Source organism: Anguilla rostrata, chromosome 11 (genome assembly GCF_018555375.3).
Source record: "Anguilla rostrata isolate EN2019 chromosome 11, ASM1855537v3, whole genome shotgun sequence".
Classification (NCBI taxonomy): domain Eukaryota; kingdom Metazoa; phylum Chordata; class Actinopteri; order Anguilliformes; family Anguillidae; genus Anguilla; species Anguilla rostrata.
This window is the reverse complement of record NC_057943.1, coordinates 35,107,586-35,130,582: the sequence shown is the minus strand read 5'-3', so window position 1 is coordinate 35,130,582 and position 22,997 is coordinate 35,107,586. Positions and strand designations below refer to the sequence as shown.

The 22,997-nt window shown below is 47.5% G+C and overlaps 1 protein-coding gene across 1 annotated transcript in view; it reads right to left on the bottom strand.

Moving 5' to 3' along the window:
- LOC135235081 (prolow-density lipoprotein receptor-related protein 1-like) overlaps positions 1–22,997 on the bottom strand; it is a 136,776-nt gene that overhangs the window by 95,199 nt on the left and 18,580 nt on the right. Inside the window, exons 3-4 of the mRNA XM_064300278.1 lie at positions 5,926–5,979; positions 4,361–4,417 (exon numbers count right to left, since the gene is read on the bottom strand). Coding sequence (XP_064156348.1) covers positions 4,361–4,417; positions 5,926–5,979 — 111 coding nt within the window. The remainder of the gene's footprint in view (positions 1–4,360; positions 4,418–5,925; positions 5,980–22,997) is intronic.

The following is a 22,997-nucleotide window of genomic DNA, read 5'->3' as shown; positions in this document are numbered from 1 at the left end:
ACAGCCTGTGGGACAGAGATCACAGCTTTATGGAGGAGAACAGGCAGGAGGCAGCATCTTGAATCAGGCAGCACATTAAGGAAGATAATATGGGTAATCTGGAAGGAAGGAAATTGGCCCCGAGGCACTATCACTGTGGTTGGGCCTTGCCTCTATCTGTACTGCTGAGTGTGTACTCTATCCGCACACATCACAGAGGGTGGGCACTGCCTTGGTCTGTGACCTCACAGAGGGTGAGAACTGCCTTGGTCTGTGACATCACAGAGGGTGAGCACTGCCTTGGTCTGTGACATCACAGAGGGTGAGCACTGCCCTGGTCTGTGACATCACAGAGGGTGAGCAATGCCTTGGTCTGTGACATCACAGAGGGTGAGAACTGCCTTAGTCTGTGACATCACAGAGGGTGAGCATTGCCTTGGTCTGTGACATCACAGAGGGTGAGCACTGCCTTGGTCTGTGAAATCACAGAGGGTGAGAACTGCCATTGTCAGTGACATAACAGATGGTGAGAACTGCCCATCTGTGAGCATTTCCAGTGTGAGCACCACCTCTGCCATCACCAGAAAAGCCCAACTGCCTGTGCTAGGGCCGTCACCAGACAGTGTAACATCTGACGGGTCGTAAAACAGGCAGAACACAACATCCTGGCTCAGAACATTAGCCACACCCACCTTAGAACACACCCACCTTAGACCCCTCCGATGTAACAAATTATCGACCCGTATCCCTTCTACCCTTTCTGTCCAAAACCCTCGAACGAGCAGTTCTTAAACAATTAACCTCTTTTCTCCATCAGAACAACCTGCTAGACCCTCACCAGTCTGGCTTCCGATCCGGGCACTCAACAGAGACTGCACTACTAGCTGTGACGGAGGCACTTGCCACTGCAAGAGCCTCACGCCTCTCCTCTGTCCTGATCCTTCTTGACCTGTCTGCAGCTTTTGACACGGTCAACCATAAAATACTCCTCTCCACCTTGGCTGGGATGGGAATTACCGGGACTGCCCTGTCCTGGTTCTCTTCCTATCTTGCAGATAGGACCTACCAGGTCACCTGGAAGGGGTCTGCCTCTGCCTCTCATCCACTTGTCACGGGAGTGCCGCAGGGATCTGTACTGGGTCCTCTGTTGTTCTCCTTATACACCAGATCTCTTGGTTCAGTCATTAATTCACATGGTTTTTCCTATCATTGTTATGCAGATGACACACAACTCTACTTTTCTTTCCCCCCTCAGCCACACAGATCAATGATAAGATCTCTTCCTGCCTGGCTGACATCTCCACTTGGATGGCCAGCCACCATCTGAAGCTCAACCTCAACAAAACTGAGCTGCTCTTCTTCCCGTACAAGACCTCCTTGCTTCGTGAACTCTCAATCACGGTTGATGGCACCACAGTGACTGCCTCTCACTCTGCAAAGAGCCTGGGGGTGGTCCTGGATGACCAGCTGGACCTCAAGGAGCACATCAAGGCAACATCACGGTCCTGCAGATTCCTCCTATACAACATCAGGAGGATTCGACCATACCTGACGACACACTCCACCCAGCTGCTCGTCCAGGCTACGGTGACCTCTCGCCTTGATTATTGCAACTCTCTCCTTGCAAACCTGCCAGCTTGTGCCATACAGCCACTACAGATGATTCAGAATGCCGCTGCCCGACTCATCTACAACCTCCCCAAATTCTCCCACGTCACTCCCCTGCTGCGATCACTTCACTGGCTACCGGTCGCTGCCAGGATCCGATTCAAAGCCCTGACCCTTGCCTACACTGCCGCCAACAGGACAGCCCCTATCTACTTGCAGGACATGACTCAATTCTATGTGCCTGCTCGACCACTCCGCTCTGCGGCAGCAGGGCGTCTTGCAACCCCTCCCACCCGCCCAAAGGGATCACAGAGCTTCTCCACCCTAGCTCCCCAGTGGTGGAACGAACTCCCCGTCCCTCTCCGAACCTCCCCCTCACTATCCATCTTCCGCCGTGGCCTGAAGACTCATCTCTTCAGACTATACCTAGAATAACCACCACCACGCTGTGTATATATATATATATATAAAAAAAAAAAAAAAAAAAAAAAAAAAAAAAAAAAAAAAAAAAAAAAAAAAAAAAACCTTTTTCCTGTCACTTGTTACATGTTGCCCCATCCCTGCACTTCTTGGTAAATTGTATTTGTCCTAATACTCTAGCTTATTCTTCTGCCTAGTTTGGCTTTGCAGATGTTAGACCAGGATAGTGTTCTTTGTTCTCGGCTAGAAATAGCTTTACAAAATAAGTAATTGTACCTTACTGAACCCGTGTTCAGCAGTTGTCTACGATCATGAAAATGCACTTTTGTACGTCGCTTTGGATAAAAGCGTCTGCTAAATGAATGTAATGTAATGTAATGTAATGTAAAGAACATACACGTGCGCACACACACACAATCTGTGCTACTACAGTAATTTGAGGTGACCAAGGGGACAAAAACATGTTCTTATCTTCCACGGCACACAATCCAAGACCCAACCCTGCCCCTCACGCACTCATGTTTACTCAAAGGGTGTGTCCTGACACTCCAATGAGAAGCTCTCAGCCAGGCCAGCGCACACAGAAAGGCCCAAGGGACTGGATCTCTCACAAGCTTTCAGGCTTCAGCTGCCCTTTCATGGAGTCCCTTTCCACTCTACAGACAAATAACGCACCAGGCAGGAAATGAGAGCCCCAGGCCTGACATCAGGATGTGACTGAGACGACATTAGGCGTGTGTTATGGAGTGACAGCAGGGACAGGGCATGCAGGAAGCTGGCAGCGCACTTTTTCATGTGTGCACCTTGGAATGAAGGAAGCAACTGTGTGACATCACAGAGGCTAAAACCCCACCCCTGAGACTTTGCATGGTCTATGGCAAAGCCCTCTGAACATTCAATAGCGTGTCCAGATTCACACTAACGATATCCGTAATTCATTTATGACTAGTCAAAATGGCAATTTAAGATATCTCTAATTACATTTTGACTAGTGAGATTTCGCCGTTAAATTGTATGGAACCTCCAATTCAAGATATCTACAGTTCAGTTTTGACTATCTAAAACGTGAATTCCAGATATCTGCATTTAAATTATGACTAGTCGTAACTCAAATTAGAGATATCTCCACATTAGTTCAGTCACAGAGGGTGAATGACACCTCTGTTTGAGATATCACAGACAGAGCTCACCTCAGGAGTCACAAGTATTAGGGATAATGTTCAGGGGGCAAGTCAACTGTAAGAACTGTAAATATAAGTGCCGACAGGGTGATATGTCAGGGTCTTAATCGTCCTGCTGCAGGTTACTGTGAAACAACTGACCTATTTTCTGTATGTTATTTAGATTATACCACAGAAACTTGCCAAAGAAATGACTTATCTGCTATAAATGTACGTTTGAATTGATTACATTTTCCATATTTGTACAGTTTTTCCTGCAAAGTAAACAGCTCCAACAAAGAACAACAGCTTTTAATATCCTAGTATCCAACCATAAACTTATTATGAAAAAAATTACGTTTTTAACCTTGCATGGTTCACTCTAGTTATAATTAAATTGGATAAATTATCATTTATTGTGTCAGGTTACAAGGGGAATTTTTTGGATTGGTGATGGCCAGGTTTGCAGTGTCGGCTGTAACATGATCAACTCATTACATTTTCTTCTCCTTCTTTCCAAGCTTTTTTCTCCATATCACCCAGATAACCGTAATGTTAGTTACTGATGTACCATTCTGGCTGCACTAAGTGGCTATATAGTATGGAAAGATACAGCACCATCAGGTGAGAAAAACCTGTCATTATATAGCAGTCATTACACAGAAAAAACGGCTTTTTCATTGGCCAACCAGAATCGAGTTAACAAGACAGCCGCTATATTACCATTTATACTTATTTTTCCTTTGTTATCATTTATCAGTCAGACTGACTGTGGCTTTCATCACTGTGAGAGCACAGAGACTCCAGTCAGACTGCACGGCCAAACACGTGAGTGTGAGAGAGAATACAAGGGAGCAACAGTGCAACATTTCAGTCAGCGCAAGAGAAATCTCACCAATCACAGGATGCCATTGTGTAACAGAGGCACAGTGTAACAGACATGACAATGGTGTGTGTGTGTGTGTGTGAGTGTGTGCGTGCGTGTGAGAGTGTGTGTGTGAGTGTGTGTGTGTGTATGAGTGTGTGTGTGAGCGGATGGTGTGTGTGTGGTGTGTGGTGTGTGTGTGTGTGTGTGTGAGTGTGTATGGTGTGTGTGTGTGTGTGTGTGTGTGTGTGATGTGTGTATGTGTGTGTGTGTGTGTGTGTGTGTGTGCATGCGTGCATACGTGTGTGTGCGTGAGACAGTACAGTACCTCTGCAGTGCGGGCCCTCATCCCATCCGTCAGTGCAGTCGGGGACTCCGTTGCACACTTCTCATGAACCACACCCACACCAACACTTGTACTCTAGCCCGGAGCTGGAACACACTCTTACTCAACAGCACACACACACACTTTAACCCTGCTCAGACCGCACACACTCTCTCACACACACACACCACACACACACACACTTTAACCCTGCTCAGACTGCACACACTCTCTCACTACACACACACACACACACACACACACACACACACAACTTTAACCCTGCTCACTGCACACAGCCAACCTCTCCACACACCACACACACACACACCACACACCACACTTTAACCCTGCTCAGACTGCACACACTCTCTCACACGCACACACACACACACTTTAACCCTGCTCAGACTGCACACACTCTCTCACACTCTCTCACACACACACACACTTTAACCCTGCTCAGACTGCACACACTCTCTCACACGCACACACACACACACACACACACACACACACACACACACACTTTAACCCTGCTCAGACTGCACACTCTCTCTCACACACACACACACACACACACACTTTAACCCTGCTCAGACTGCACACACTCTCTCTACAACACACACACACACACACACACACTTTAACCCTGCTCAGACTGCACACACTCTCTCACACGCACACACACACACTTACTGCACACACGCACACACCTCACACACCAGGCACTTAACAAGACACATCTCACCACAACACACACACACACGGCCTCTACTGCTCGTAGCACAACTCTCTCAGCCAGCAACCATCACATGAATGTAGATGCACACTCTCTACAGAACACAACACACACACCCACTAACCTCCACCAACACCTCCATCTCTAAACAACCTTACCAGCAGACTCCTGGTCTCCTTAAAACTCACAACAACCACTGCTCCAAACCTCCACCAAACAACCATCCTGGTCTCCTTAAACTCTCACCAAACAACCATCCTGGACCTAATAAACCTCTCACAACAACATCCTGGTCTCCTTAAACCTCTCACTAAACAACCGTCCTGGTCTCCTTAAAAACCTCTCACTAAACAACCATCCTGGTCTCCTTAAAAACTCACTAAACAACCATCCTGGTCTCCTAAGAAGCTCTACAAGAATTGTCTAAAAACCTACTAAAGATTGTTCGTCTCATGAACATCAATTAATTTGTCATCATCTCTCTCCCTAAAATAGTCTAAAACATGTGGAAACAACATTAGCCTGAACCGATAACATCCATTAAAGTAGATTCTTGAGAAGCCACTCATAGAATTGCGGAATCTGTAAAAGCATAGCCTCAGGACACCTGTGGATGCCTGCGTGATTGCTTTTCCCCTTTTACACACATTCATACTTTTGCACCCCCCACCCCCCACCACCGACACCTACTCCCAGCCCATAGGGTAACCCAACATGGGCAAACCCTATATGGGCATCACCATCCCATAAAGCCTGCATGGTGCACTGCTAAAAGACTGCAATGACCCACAGTGCACCGCTCTGGAAAAGACCCGCACGGCCTCACTGGTATCCATCAAGAAGAGCAGGGCCTTCTGGGAGATGATGTCCTTCACAGGCACTGTGTAGGACAACCAGCAAGAATCCTTTGGGCTCACAGAACAGGAAAATACTGCTTTTTTTATCTGCATCACACTCAACTTAATGTCCCCATTTTTCTCTCTCTCTCTCTCTCAGCCCATACACAGCAAAGCAAACTGTTAGTCTTGGTTGACATTTTTCCTCCTCTCTCTCTTTCTCTGCCTCTGTCTTTCCCTTTCTCTCTCTCTCTCACTTGCTCTTTCTCTCCATTTAAAACATCTGCTGACCCATTTCTAAAAAAAAAAAAAAAATACAAAGGGGGAAGGGGGAGGCGAAAAAAAAAAACAAAAGAAAAGTTCACCTCACAGGAAACGGAGTAAAGCTCCACCCGCGGAGCCCTCTGCCCTGGAGCGGACTGAGAGGGCATTAATAATGCCAACACAACAAGGTTTAAAGGGGCACTCTGCTGGGCAGGGGGGGGGTCTCACTACCCCATCTTCAGCCAGGCATCCGACCTCTTCCAAAAGAGCTCCATCACTCTCCGGGAGGGGGGGGGCTAGTTCTCCCGTCCCGAGACGTGAAAAGGGCTCGGGGCGAAAGGGCGTCCTTTTGAGCGGCTCGGAGGGGGGGCTCCACATTTCGGAGTGAGGAAAGGAACTGCTTGGACACGGCTGACGCAAGAGCCTTTTGTCCGGCGTTCTTTCGGGGAGAAAGGCCGCGATCGAATCATCAGAGGACGTCGCCGCTGCCACGTTCGGCCATGTCCTCATTATCTCTCTCGATTTCCACGGCTCATGTTTGTTTACTGTGCGGCAGGCTGACGCATGGACCCAGCACCTCCCTCAATCTCCCTCAATCCCCCTTGGTCATGCCCGCTCACAACGCCCAAGCAGCACACTGCCCCTGTAATGCTTCATTCTGAAGCTTTGCCTTGAAGCTTCGCCTTGAAGCTTCACCTGGCTTGGGGCAGAATCTCCACACTTTCCAGCTTCCAGCACCGCCTCCCATAAACTGCATAAACACACCCCCCCCACCCCCCCACCCCCCATTCCATGTATCAACCAACCATTTGAGCAGAAAGAGACCCAGGTCCATCCAATGCCTGCTGTCCCTCAAACTTCCAGGAGGACAGAAGCTCACAGTCACAGCTGCTATATAAAATAGCATCAGAAGAGGCATCGGCGCCTGGGGCTGAACTGCGGTTTGTTACCTTTCCGCATCAAATAACCGTAATCAATCACTCCTCGGGCGAGTCGCCAGCCAAATATTTTGACGAGAGTAGCTCATCCGAATTCGAAAACAAGACGTTGCACAACAGACACGGCGCAGTTAAAAGGTTCAGGCTGCACGTGGCGACTGAGCGCGCTCCCGTCGCGACCTCGCGTCGTTACGAAAACACGCAATTCAGCCATTCGAATTAAGAAAACACACAGGTAATTAAAAGGAAAATTCCACACAATATCACCGTTCCCGTGGAGTAAGTTAAGTTCTTTCCTCAGACCTAGCCCCCCCTTCCCCACGGAAATCTCCAGAGGCGGCGTTCCTCAAAGCCGCGGATTAGAGCAGCGGGGGCAGCCGCTCTGCGGGCCCTTAAGCCCCTCCGCGCCGCTGCCGGTCACGTGTCCGAGAGGCTGAGCTGAGCGCAGGGCCCTCTTAGACCTATTGTTCGGGGGGGGGGCTGTAGCTCCGCGACGTAAGCCTGCTGATCAGGGCCATCATGTGCCGACCCGAATCTGGGGCCTCCGGTGGAGCTGTGTGGAGACTGGAACCAGGCTGGCTCATTATAGCCCTTTCCCACTGTAGAGCTGAACCAGGCTGGCTCATTATAGCCCTTTCCCACTGTAGAGCTGAACCAGGCTGGCTCATTATAGCCCTTTCCCACTGTAAAGCTGAACCAGGCTGGCTCATTATAGCCCTTTCCCACTGTAGAGCTGAACCAGGCTGGCTCATTATAGCCCTTTCCCACTGTACAGCTGAACCAGGCTGGCTCATTATAGCCCTTTCCCACTGTAGAGCTGGAACCAGGCTGGCTCATTATAGCCCTTTCCCACTGTAGAGCTGGAACCAGGCTGGCTCATTATAGCCCTTTCCCACTGTAGAGCTGGAACCAGGCTGGCTCATTATAGCCCTTTCCCACTGTAGAGCTGAACCAGGCTGGCTCATTATAGCCCTTTCCCACTGTAGAGCTGAACCAGGCTGGCTCATTATAGCCCTTTCCCACTGTAGAGCTGAACCAGGCTGGCTCATTATAGCTCTTTCCCACTGTAGAGCTGAACCAGGCTGGCTCATTATAGCCCTTTCCCACTGTAGAGCTGAACCAGGCTGGCTCATTATAGCCCTTTCCCACTGTAAAGCTGAACCAGGCTGGCTCATTATAGCCTTTTTCCACTGTAGAGCTGAACCAGGCTGGCTCATTATAGCCCTTTCCCACTGTAGAGCTGAACCAGGCTGGCTCATTATAGCCCTTTCCCACTGTAGAGCTGAACCAGGCTGGCTCATTATAGCCCTTTCCACTGTAGAGCTGAACCAGGCTGGCTCATTATAGCCCTTTCCCACTGTAAAGCTGAACCAGGCTGGCTCATTATAGCCCTTTCCCACTGTAGAGCTGGAACCAGGCTGACTCATTATAGCCCTTTCCCACTGTAGAGCTGGAACCAGGCTGGCTCATTATAGCCCTTTCCCACTGTAGAGCTGAACCAGGCTGGCTCATTATAGCCCTTTCCCACTGTAGAGCTGAACCAGGCTGCCTCATTATAGCCCTTTCCCACTGTACAGCTGGAACCAGGCTGGCTCATTATAGCCCTTTCCCACTGTAAAGCTGAACCAGGCTGGCTCATTATAGCCTTTTTCCACTGTAGAGCTGAACCAGGCTGGCTCATTATAGCCCTTTCCCACTGTAGAGCTGAACCAGGCTGGCTCATTATAGCCCTTTCCCACTGTAGAGCTGAACCAGGCTGGCTCATTATAGCCCTTTCTCACTGTAGAGCTGAACCAGGCTGGCTCATTATAGCCCTTTCCCACTGTAAAGCTGAACCAGGCTGGCTCATTATAGCCTTTTTCCACTGCAGAGCTGAACCAGGCTGGCTCATTATAGCCTTTTCCCACTGCAGAGCTGAACCAGGCTGGCTCATTATAGCCCTTTCCCACTGTAGAGCTGAACCAGGCTGGCTCATTATAGCCCTTTCCCACTGTAGAGCTGAACCAGGCTGGCTCATTATAGCCCTTTCCCACTGTAGAGCTGAACCAGGCTGGCTCATTATAGCCCTTTCCCACTGTAGAGCTGAACCAGGCTGGCTCATTATAGCCCTTTCCCACTGTAGAGCTGAACCAGGCTGACTAATCCATACACCAACATGGTTATGATGGCCAACGATGGTGGAGCCTGTTAGCGCTTCTGGCACCATGCCGTTTTCTTCAGCTTCGCTGCCATCAGCTAAGTTAACGAGCACAGAAAGGAGAACGCGGGCTCAGAGCAAACAAGGCGGAAAGGAGGAAAGAAACACGCGTTCTCACGGCACGTGGCCCTGCTTCTGCGACACGGGAAACACTCACTGTGCAGAGAAACCAATGGAAACTGAACAAAGCATTTCAGAGCCACAGGTTCTGAGATTAGGCTGAGGATTATGAGCCGATTATGTTTATTGTAATATTAATCACACAGTGAAAGGGCTCTATTGGCATCCAGGCAAATTGCTGCATGTTGACTGGTGTGCCAGCGGGCCAAGCGAGGTTTTGGCAGACGTGGGTTATTGAGGTAAATTTATTCTCCCAGCAGGAGGACTTGTATGGCGATGCGGAGCTATGACAGTAGTTCAAACAGGGTGAGAAATAACATGGCTGATGATGAAATTCTTAAACGAGAGGGACTTTGTACAAAAAGTCCCTCAATATGGATGTCAACACCCTCGAATTGAGGTCAGTCCACACTTTCACCGCATAGTAATTTTTTTCAAATTCTATCAAAAGTCAAAACAAGACTTGTTGGTGTCACTGTTCCTATACACACACACACACACACACACACACACACACACACACACACACACACACACATATATATATATATATACATATGCTCAGCTGGCCCAGTTGACCTCGTTTTTGGATCAAGATGGCAGGAAGAAAAGATCTGAGTGACTTTGAAAGAGGGTTCAATACTGGGGCACGGACGGCAGGAGCTTCAGTCACAAAGACTGCTCATCTGGTGACTGAAGTGACACCTGAAGCGCATTTAAATCGGCGGGAAAGACCAGAGGCACCGCGGACGCAGCGAGCCGCGGGCTAACGAGCGCTCCTTCGAAAGCCGACCGGTTTTTAACACCCGCGTTTGCCATCGTTGTTCTCCGCTCCCTTAGCGATGCGCGCTCAGCGCAAAGCGCCTCGGCTGCAGAGGGGTGAGGAAGCGCGGCGGCGGCGGGGGAGAAGCGGGCGGAAGGTTCCGCGCGCGGAGGACCGCTGCAAACGACGTCCCCGAGGCCCGTCCCGCCTCCCGGCGGAGGCGATTACATCACTCTGACGAACCGGCAAAGAACCGGCTGATCACCCAGCACTGACGCTAGAATGTTTGACCCTCCCCTCTTACTGCGGTCAGATCTACTGAACACGTTAAGCAAGGTCACAGGGCTCAGCACACACTCACAGATCTACTGAACACGTTAAGCAAGGTCGCAGGGCTCAGCACACACTCACAGATCTACTGAACACGTTAAGCAAGGTCGCAGGGCTCAGCACACACTCACAGATCTACTGAACACGTTAAGCAAGGTCGCAGGGCTCAGCACACACTCACAGATCTACTGAACACGTTAAGCAAGGTCGCAGGGCTCAGCACACACTCACAGATCTACTGAACACGTTAAGCAAGGTCGCAGGGCTCAGCACACACTCACAGATCTACTGAACACGTTAAGCAAGGTCACAGGGCTCAGCACACACTCACAGATCTACTGAACACGTTAAGCAAGGTCACAGGGCTCAGCACACACTCACAGATCTACTGAACACGTTAAGCAAAGGAACTACAAATCATGCGAAGAGATCAGCTCCAATAGAATGTTTGACCAACTTAATTAATTATTATTATTATTATATAATAATAATAATAATGGCAAAAAAATTATTATTATTATTATTATTATTATTATTATTATTATTAATAATAATAATAATAATAATAATAGTGTTGCTTGTTGTTGTCATCAGATATAGAAATTGTTCAGTTCAATTTATGTTCATGTTCTAAGGTATTTCTGTATTTTTGCATGTACGCTTTAGCAATAGTTAAAAATATATTTCATGGCAATGAAGCATTTTGAATTTGAGAGAGAGAAAGAAAAAAAGATGGAGAAAAGGAGAGAGGGAGAGAGAGAGAGAAAAGGAGAGAAAATGCCAGCAGCAGCCTGAGAGAGATGTTAGTGGGGATCACTTTTAAATTGATAACAGTCCTGAACCTTTTTTGTGTAGATTCTGTGCCACCAATTAAATCCTTTTTACCACAACAATGAGATTCAGTTATGTAACATCATTCTGCTTCTAATAAAGAGACCATTTGAAGCAAACTCTTGTTCATTGTTATATCTGACAGTGCACAACGGTACCCCCCCGTTCACGTTGAGCAAACAGACCTAGCCACTCGTGAAGCATTCACTGTTCAATTAATTTAAAACAGCCCCAGACATACGCAGAGAAAGCATCAAAGCATTTCCTGTGCATTTGCAGCTCGATGCCCACAGATGTTGCAAAGCACCGTGAGATGCCAGTTTCAGGTCTGTGCGAAACATTCAGAAGGTCAAACCGCACAACAGCGTCACAGGGAAGGACGCTGCCATATTGGGCGCGCGCGCTACTTGGTTTTTGGAATCGAGCTCATAGATTACTGTCACAATTGTATCGTTTGCTGGTTGCCGTGGCGACATGGCGCAAAGGGGACTTTAATCCAGGTGGCAAATTTGGTAGCAGACGCACTTTCCGAACAGGACGAGCGACCGGGGTGCAGAGAGAGAGAGAGGGCAGAGAAAGAGAGGGAGGGGAAAGAGAGGGATGGAGTCTGTCACAGAGAAAAAAAACGGACAAAGAAAAGGTCGACAGACAGGGAGGGGGACTGATGGAGAGGTTGGAAGAAAAGAAAACAGGAGAAAATGGGCATCGTTGTATGGAAGGGAAAGAGAGAGAGAGAGGATGGGGGAGGGGGATAGAAAAGAGAAAGGCCATGGGTGGTAACAGTGGAAGGAGAGGACAGGTAGAAAGAGGGGAAGGGGAGAGAGAGACTGAGAATAATCACAGAGGGAGCAGCATGGACTGAGAGAAGAAACTAGAAATGAAAAGTGAGGGAGGGAGAAAGAGAGAGTGAAAGAGAAAAAGAGACAGAGAGAGAGAGCACATACAGCACTCACACAGCCTCAAATGCACTCATCTAATGGGCTAGGTAGAGTTGTGGGGAGGCCAAAAAAAACCTGACAAATTTCTGGGTTAGAACAAGACCTGGTGTGGTGCGTAACGGTTATATTGCTTGATGATAACCAGTTTGTTTTCAGACATCATTCTGTTTTGTATGAAAACACAATCACCACTTTTGATGATGTCAAAGGTCCACACAAATGTTGATTTAAATAAAAAGAAAATATTGTACTATTAATTTCATTTAAAAAAAAAAAAAACAAACTTCTTAAGTTTCTCTCATTTTCTGAGAAAATATATCAGCTCTATTCAATGGAACAATTTGGTATTTATTTGTGGAACATCCAGGACCTAAAGTCTTCAGCATTCGGCAGGCGGCTGTATCCAAGATTTCATTAAACAAATAAGAGATGTGCATGTAGCAATCTTACTGAAGACATGGTGCCAAGCTGACCAAGTGGCTTACAAAGAACTGGTAGTAAACTCAGTAAAATTTAACAAGGTCACCCAAGGCAAGGACTCAGGGGGAATGGCAATTTGGTTTACATCTGCGCAATCAATAGAACCTCAAAAAGGGAAATTTGAAAGAAATATGTATATATATATATATATTTTTTTTTTAAATTATTATTATTTTTTTTTTTTAATGAAATATCTCCCCCTAAATTTAAAGAAATGACTCACATAAACAGATTATCAGTCTTATGGGGGAGGGACCCACAGCATCGCAGGCTGCACAGCATGTGGCAGTGCCCCACAGCCTGAGGGACAGCGAACAGGCAACTCTGACATCACACTGTCGCCAGGTCAGGGACAACAGTCTCTCACAGGAAGTGCCTTATATGGTCATTATTACAGTCATTGCTGTTCATTACTATTATATTCTTTAACAATGCCCCCCCATCGCGCACCCATTGCTGAGGGTGCAAACACCCTACCATTTGCATTATTATTGTTTATACAGTTCTTGTTGCTGCTATCGTTGTTTAATTTCTTAAACCCCAATTAGACGCAGGCTTCTAAAAATAGTATTCTTGTAAGTTATTGGTTTCATCAGTCACTGATTCAAGGTGTACTGCTATAACACCTGCACTGTCGTAAAGCGTAGACTCTTCACACTTTGATGCAAAACACCCTGTCTCGATTGGTAAAACCACTGGAGACAACTGCTAATACTCGATTAGACTTTATATTTTTTGTCATTTTTCTCCTTGTGAGCTCTCACTCTGTTGTGATCGGAAGGTTTACTGCTGACAAGCGGTCTGGGTGCTGATTTTGTACATGGTAGCTCTCCAAAATGGCTTAGTCAAAAAGACAGAATGGATAAATAAAGAACATTTGGTTTGTGGGGTTCCAGAGGGAACCACCCTCAATGGAATTAGCATCTGGAAGCTGAATATGGCTGGGAAAAAAGATATACACAACATTCCAATTTGGAGAGGTTTGGTGCCATTTGGAGAGGTTTTCAGGAGCTTAGTGCCCACCTTTGGGAAAACGCAGGTCAAATTTTACTGCTTTGTGCAGTCCACTCCAAAGTTTTTTCATAGTGTTGTAAACATCCTGGGGTATGACTGGGAAAATAATGGTTTTATCCAGTATCAAAAGTACATATAATCACTACAGAAAAAAGAAAATGCAAAAGGATTTTTGGATTTCTTTCTTGTTTATTATATTTCTTGTCCTGAATAATAAATATGTCTTGTATGTTTACAGACTGGGATTTGGTCATTTTGGTATGAATGTCCTCTTTATGTCAAGCTTTGAACCATGTTTGCACTGGATATAATTTTGGAGATGGGTTTATTTAAAACAGGGGGAACTCTTACAAAAAACCCAGGATTTTAAGTGGGTTTTAAGGGGTTAATGACTGACTGACTGACTGACTGACTGACTGACTGACTGACTGACTGACTGACTGACTGACTGACTGACTGACTGACTGACTGACTGACTGACTGACTGACTGACTGACTGACTGACTGACTGACTGACTGACTGACTGACTGACTGACTGACTGACTGACTCACTCACTCACTCACTCACTCACTCACGCCTTGGGTCTTCCTCCACTGTATAAATCAGTCTGTTTTACTGCCTTGATGCCCCTGATTCTGTCATCTGTAACTCTCCTCTGATTTATGTACATTGCTTTTGGCTGGGACAGCTGCCTGCACTTATCCAGCTCTCTACTTCTCTATCCTTAAATCTGTCTGTTCCTCTATCTCTCCATTCCTCAACCTTGCCCATCGCTCCATCAGTCTGCTCTGTCCAATGACTCACTTCCTCTTAATCTTCCACACACATGCACGCAGGCATGCATGTAACACAAAACACAGATGAGCAGATCTGGTCACAAAACAAACAACTGCAAAAACATTACCTTGAACGATAACGACCGTTGCTGTCAGCTGCCTTACAAATTCTTTTTAAATGCAGATTTACAGTGAAACGTCATCACCCAGAATGGTCGTGACACAGCACGCAAGTCGCTTAACAGTGTAAGCGAACAAAGCGGGTGCTTCTGTGTGCTCCAGACAGCTTGCGAACATCCACGAGCCGTAGCTTCAGAGGACATCGGCCCGACTCCCGTTCCTGCAGATCCGTGTGCTCGTGAGCTGATTTGACCCCGCCAGCACGCAGAAAGCGAGCAGAGCTCTCCAAAATCTGGCAGGAGTCAAAGTAGGTCACCGGAATGTCTTGAGCGGAGAGAGGGAGCAAAGAAAATGAAAACCAGATTGGCGAGCAAATAGGTCGTGCTGCGCAGCGAAGATTCTCGAAAACAAAACAAAAACTTCAAAAAAAAAAAAAAAAAAAACCTCCAAAGATGTGCTGATAAATTCTGCACACAGTAAACACATTTGCTATCAATTATGCGGCCGGATACATTTTTGTGACCTGCAGCGTAAAAGAAAGTAAAATTCCTTCATTTAAGAGACCGCAGAACTCACTATTTTTCAAGAACACAGCAAAGGAAGCTGTGATTCAAAGTTACGAACAACGAAGTGAAACTCTGGTGGACCGTAGTGACCAGACATGGATCTCATCTGAACTTTGACGAGGACAACAAACAAGAAAATCTCTTTAGGATGTTTAAATTAATTACATTTTCTTTTTTTTTTCGGGGGGGGGGGGGACTAAAAGTACAACCCAATAATACAACATTTGAATAGACCATTTAATGCCTCCCCAAAGTTCTGGAGGGGGGACGTGTCTTCTCCCCCTCTCCCTCCGGATCTACGTCCAGGAGCACTGCAATGACTTTAATACCTAGGAATTCCGTAACGTCCTACAATGGAACAGCAGTGTGTTCCATGGAGCTTTTCATAGGAATATGAAAGAATTCAAAGAGGTATTTTGCACCCAGACTAAGATGCTATGAACGAGTGGTAGAGTGGGGGGGGGTGACTGTGATCGCAGAACGGTGGGCAGGGGGGGCGGGGGGGGGGCAGTGAGACTACGATTGCAAACCAGGGATTAAATTGTGATCGCGGTTTTATATGAAAAGGATCTGATTTATTCATGTGTGAATTATTCATTTATTTGGGGTGGGTGGGGGAGCGGGGGCATAGCATTCTGAGTTGGCGAGCCCGGCACCCTCAGCTTGCCCGTAAGCGACGGGTCTGTTTCGCGCGATGCTGGATTTACACCGAAAGCACCGTTCCCAGACCAGTCCGACCAGAAGTCGTTCAATTCCAATGGAGACGAGGCGACAAGGCTAGCGTCGCTAGCAGCGCTACGAATCGCGAGTACCACGCTATTCATACATGCAAAAAAAAAAAATACATTTAACATCCAGCCTGTGCACAAACCAATCCTACGAAAGGAAGACGGTTTTCCAGAACAAGACTTTCCGGCCAAAACGGAGGAGAAATGAATCCCCTGCTTCGGAATTTCCCGAAATTTACGACACGCAGAGAGACCCCAATGCATGCGGTTCTTTTTCTACATGTCGTAGCCCACATTGCTACTAGGCTGGCGTTGAGTTAGCACGAATTGCTTCAGCGACCAAATGTTCCAAAATTTAACTATATTGCTTAACAAGTTGTTAGGCCTACAGCTTGCATAGCTGGCCAAGTAAACAAGCTGAAAATCTTTTTTTTTTTTACACAGCTTTCTAACTAACTCAAATGCAGACTAGCTATTCAGTTAAATTAGTCTGCCTTTTGCAAGAAAGATGCCCTCACTAATTTGCAGATTATGTTCCACTTTCCAACTCCACAGCCAAGTTTACCTTCTCAAGCTGATGACGTGATATTTAATAGTGCTGAAGAAGAGACACTGCTGCAAGGGAAATAAGTCACAATAATGCCGTCTTACTCATGCCCAGGACAGAAGTCCACACGCAGCGACCGCGTTTGCTAGTTCTTTTTTTTTTGTTTTTTGTTTTTTTTAATGTAGACGTTCCCGATGCGGGCAATGGATAAGCCCCTCCCTGTCCCAGGAGACTCACAGCCACTGTAGGCGGAGCTACTGTACGCGATGAAAAGGGACCAAACCCCACACCGGCTCCCAGGCTGACAGAAGTACCGCCGAAGCGCTCGAACTCCCCCGGCTTTGCTCAGGCTACGCGAGGCCGGGCAGATAAGACAGCGTCTGCGGCAGCAGCGCGTCTTCTGCCAGCCGAGGCAGAACCGCGGAACTGATAATCTACTTTGATGGGGGGGGGGGGCTTGATAACCCCACCCGGCCCCCAGCACCTCACCCATAAGCAACCCTCACGCAATCGCCGCCAGACGCCGGAAAGCACCCACCATCTCACGGGCGCACTGCGCCGTGGGCGAACGCAGAAAATGGAAACGGGATTCAAGAGCTATGCCCCCGCAGATTGGCAACGCGCCTACCAGTTCTGCTTTCGAAACCGGTCTGCCTCAAATTCCACCACTGGGCTACATTGTAAGGTCTTATCCATGCATACTGATGACCTCACAGCTTGAACACACACTGAAGGAAAATAAACGAGTGAAAAGCCTGGCAAGAAACAAGCGCAGGTTTTAATACAGTTAAAAATAGCTAACAGTACGGACAGCCTGTTGGTTGATGCAACACAGAGCATTTGTAGCTACAGCCCATTTTAAGTGAATAAAGTTAACTGGTAGTCATTCTGACTTTATAAACACTTGTTTAATGCATGTTTTAAATTGAGCTGTGCCAATGAACCTGTTGTTTATGAAGACATTCCTACATTCCTGGTATCTGCAATGATATATTAAACAATTTCAATCATCAATCCAAGTCAAACAGCTGCATGAGGAAGTAAGGGAGGGGGATAAACAGAGAGAGAGAGAAAGAGAGAGAGGACAGACGTGTTTCCGTCTCAGGGCGTTTTGTAAAGATGACGCCAGGATTGTTCTGGCTTTGGCTGTCTTTGGGAGCTCTGAGAAACCCTTTCAGTTACTGCACTGAACACTGCCCCTCACAGCCAGTTACTGCACTGAACACTGCCCATCACAGCCAGTTACTGCACTGAACACTGCCCCTCACAGCCAGTTACTGCACTGAACACTGCCCCTCACAGCCAGTTACTGCACTGAACACTGCCCCTCACAGCCAGTTACTGCACTGAACACTGCCCATCACAGCCAGTTACTACTGAACACTGCCCTCACAGCCGTTACTGCACTGAACACTGCCCTCACAGCCAGTTACTGCACTGAACACTGCCCCTCACAGCCAGTTACTGCACTGAACACTGCCCATCACAGCCAGTTACTACTGAACACTGCCCATCACAGCCAGTTACTGCACTGAACACTGCCCCTCACAGCCAGTTACTGCACTGAACACTGCCCATCACAGCCAGTTACTGCACTGAACACTGCCCAATGACAGCCAGTTACTGCACTGAACACTGCCCATCACAGCCAGTTACTGCACTGAACACTGCCCCTCACAGCCAGTTACTGCACTGAACACTGCCCCTCACAGCCAGTTACTGCACTGAACACTGCCCATCACAGCCAGTTACTGCACTGAACACTGCCCATCACAGCCAGTTACTGCACTGAACACTGCCCATCACAGCCAGTTACTGCACTGAACACTGCCCATCACAGCCAGTTACTGCACTGAACACTGCCCATCACAGCCAGTTACTGCACTGAACACTGCCCCTCACAGCCAGTTACTGCACTGAACACTGCTCAATCACAGCCAGTTACTGCACTGAACACTGCTCAATCACAGCCAGTTACTGCACTGAACACTGCCCATCACAACCAGTTACTGCACTGAACACTGCCCATCACAACCAGTTACTGCACTGAACACTGCCCATCACAGCCAGTTACTGCACTGAACACTGCCCAATCACAGCCAGTTACTGCACTGAACACTGCCCATCACAGCCAGTTACTACTGAACACTGCCCATCACAGCCAGTTACTGCACTGAACACTGCCCCTCACAGCCAGTTACTGCACTGAACACTGCCCATCACAGCCAGTTACTACTGAACACTGCCCATCACAGCCAGTTACTGTACTGAACACTGCCCAATCACAGCCAGTTACTGCACTGAACACTGCCCCTCACAGCCAGTTACTGCACTGAACACTGCCCAATGACAGCCAGTTACTGCACTGAACACTGCCCCTCACAGCCAGTTACTGCACTGAACACTGCCCATCACAGCCAGTTACTGCACTGAACACTGCCCATCACAGCCAGTTACTACTGAACACTGCCCCTCACAGCCAGTTACTGCACTGAACACTGCCCCTCACAGCCAGTTACTGCACTGAACACTGCCCATCACAGCCAGTTACTACTGAACACTGCCCCTCACAGCCAGTTACTGCACTGAACACTGCCCATCACAGCCAGTTACTACTGAACACTGCCCCTCACAGCCAGTTACTGCACTGAACACTGCCCCTCACAGCCAGTTACTGCACTGAACACTGCCCAATCACAGCCAGTTACTGCACTGAACACTGCCCCTCACAGCCAGTTACTGCACTGAACACTGCCCATCACAGCCAGTTACTGCACTGAACACTGCCCATCACAGCCAGTTACTACTGAACACTGCCCATCACAGCCAGGTTCTTAATGTTTTTTTAAACAGACTCACCGAGCAGATGAAAAGCGTGCCTGTCTTGGCGACCAAACTGAATGAGGAGAATCCAAATTTAAATCGAGCTCCGTTTGGCAAGCACAGACATGAGTGCTGGAAATCTCTCCCCATGCACAAGATAATACCCAAATGCACTTTCTGCTTACTGTATATCGATTCGGTTTTAGAATTCGGGACCTACTTTTACTCTTCCCGTTCCTTGTTCCACCCTCGTGTCTACACACAGAGCCTGTAGCTGAATTATGTGCACTCCAGCGATGCCCTCTACATGAACACTGATCTCGCGTTGGTTTCGTGAATTCTCTGTGACATTCCTACAAAGTCTACGCCTGCAAAGTGCGTCCCAAATTCGTAGCCTTTTGAGGTTCCTTTACCGTTAGGACGCTACCTTCAGAGGGAGCTCACGTCTGAGGATGAAGGCGGTGAGGCTGCTGCTGCTGCTGCATTATGGGGCGACATAGCTCAGGAGGTAAGAGCGATTGTCTGGCAGTCGGAGGGTTGCCGGTTCAAACCCCACCCTGGGCGTGTCGAAGTGTCCTTGAGCAAGACACCTAACCCCTAACTGCTCTGGTGAATGAGAGGCATCAATTGTAAAGCGCTTTGGATAAAAGCGCTATATAAATGCAGTCCATTTACCATTTACCATTCGTATTGAGACGCAGTTACAGTGTGTTCCTGTTTGTCCCCCTCCTGACTGTACCCCTCAGCTCTTACAGAAAGTGAGGGTGGGGAAGTGGGCCTGTGTTGTGAAGGCTGAAGAATCATACCCAGGTGTTGGGGCCGAACCCTTCACCAGAGTACCATACCAGGAAGACAGCTTTGGCAAAATATACAAACAGAAGAACATTTTCAGTTAGAAGAACATAATATTCAGGTTCAGATACACTTCAGTGTGGAATATTTGAATTTGGAATCCGCAGTCTGTTCGAACATACCCAAGATGTAATATTTACACCCATATGAGATCTTATTTCTTCCCATCTGTCATATGAGTCAGCTGTTTTTGCAAGACGATCAGTGGAGGACATTAGAACAAACAGCAGAGACAGACGAAATGGTAGAATAAACAGTAGAGCAAGAGTAAGTAGTACAGATAAGAGTAAGTAGTGGACATTGAGTAAGCAGAAGAGATAGAGTAGGTGGTACAGACAGAGTAAGTAGTGGAGACTGGGTATGTGGTGGAAAGACACTAAGCAGTGGAGAAAGAGTAAATCCAGGGTAAAACTGGATAATGTTAAACTGAGATCGTTGAGACCTACAGGAAGTAGCAGCAGGATTACAGGAAGATTAGTTCCAGGAAGGAGTAGGCTTGCATTTCCTTCTTGAATGAGCGATGTTTCACATCTCAGTCATTGGGTGAAAATAATCAAAGACTGAAACAGACTGAAAAAACTGTGTACACGTGAGTGTTTGTATGTGTGTGTGCACGTGCGTGTGTGTCTGTGTATGTGTGCATTTATTTTGCAGTTAATCTGTTCTTTTTTTTTTTGTTTTTACCTCATAGCTACTCTGTCTGAAAATGAGCTTTCTGGGCTGGGAGAGGGAGGAAAAACAGCAGTTGAATCCCATCTCAGAGAAACTTCCAGAAAACTAAAGAAAAGTGGCAGAGTCAGCCAGGCTGGCTCACACTTGGGTCTTGGCAAATATTGAGGATTGCAACAGCGAGAGACACAGAAAGAGTGAGAGAAAGAGAGAGATGGCGTGGGGGGACATGGAAAGAGGAAGATGGAGGCAGAAAAGGAAAAAGGGAAAATGGAGAGATGGAAAGAGAGAGCAAAAAGAGAGAATGGAAGAGATGGAGCGAGAAGGGAGAGAGAATGGGAGAATGGGAGAGAGAGACAGGGGGCCAGCCAGCTCTACTGGCCGCCAGAAAGAAAGGACGACTTAGAACTGCAGCAAGTGATTTTCTGTGACTGGAATTAGAAAGTCTCTACGTTCTGTACGCAGCAAATAACTAACAGCCCAAAGCTGGGTATCAGCCAAGCTGATGATGTGGCCACACACATTCACGCTCTCACGCACTCTCGCACTCACACACTCACACACTCTCACACACGCACACGCGCGTGCACACACACACTCTCTCACACTCTCAAACACTCACACACTCTCACACACACACACACACTCACTCACGCACATGCACAAGCACACGCACAAGCACGCGCACGTACACACACACGCACACACACAGTCACCTTCGTTACACAGCGGGTAAGAAGGGGTGAAGGCCCACCGAGCATTCAGAGAGCCCTGAGCGAGCCACGTGGGACACAGCGCTCGGTGACAAAATGGCCGTTAAAGAGACGACCCAGACTAAACACTGCAAACCCATCGCTCCCTTGAGCCAGGCTCCCTTAATCTGACCTGCTCCAGCTAATATCCAGACCTTTACTGCCAAGACACGGGAGAAGCAGTGCTACTCACTCCGAGTACCAGTGTTTGCTCAGGAAACTAACAACACGATAACAGACTCAAAAAAATAAGCCATAGCGTTCGGTGACCAGTGACATCACGCACCAGGTGACCAGTGTCATCACACAACAGAAGTCTGGGGGGCTTTTGGAGAGCGAGAGCATGTGGATTAATTGCCTGACAGACAGACTAAACACTGAGATTCTCTGGCGCAGAACCCCACAGTAAACTCAAATTATTTAGCAACTGAATTATGAAGTCAGCAGCAACCCACAGAGCATACACTACACACCCTCCCCCATTCATGCAGCATCTGTATTCATCAAAACAATTTAATATAAGCACCTTGCTCAATGGCTGAACATGGAGAGCTATGGATGCTAATCTAGTTACCTAGCAACTAATCCATACTGCTATTCTCTCTCAAAGCAACAAATCCATATGACTGCTCCAGTCCCCCCCCCAATCCAACCCCCACTACACACACACACACACACACACACAGCAGGAAATCAGGTTACAACCTGTCACGCATTTCTGAGAGACTGAATTAAAGCAGTCACTCCCTACTCTCAGGACCCATTTACAGCATCAAAACTGCTGAGAAAAACTGCTACTGGCTCAGTAAGACATAGGTATGGTTATAGCTAGCATAGGTACAGTAAGCACCAGAGGCAGTGAGAAAGCAGTAGCGAGCAATTGTCCAATTTGACCATTTAAAAAGACCTCCTTTTGAAAAATGTACACCCAATCTGCTGATGCATGCTGTTTGGAATAATGCCAGGTTTTGAGATGAATATTTACAGTAAAACTGAATGAGTCACTTTCTTAACAAAGTCATAAACCACAAAGTAAACTCATTCCTCGTTTATCGGCCATTTATCCAAATATTGTGTTTGAAAGATGCTGTAATGTTTTGATTAGGGGGAGTGGCCCACTAATTAAACTTGGAATGAAAATTCAGCAAAGCTGAGGTTTAGTCAGGTCAGCGGCTGTTAGTGTGGTGAGTGACTGTAGGTGTGGTGAGTGGCTGTAGGTATGGTGAGTGGCTGTAGGTGTGGTGAGTGGCTGTAGGTGTGGTGACTGGCTGTAGGTGTGGTGACTGGCTGTTGGTGTGGTGACTGGCTGTAGGTGTGGTGAGTGGCTGTAGGTGTGGTGAGTGGCTGTAGGT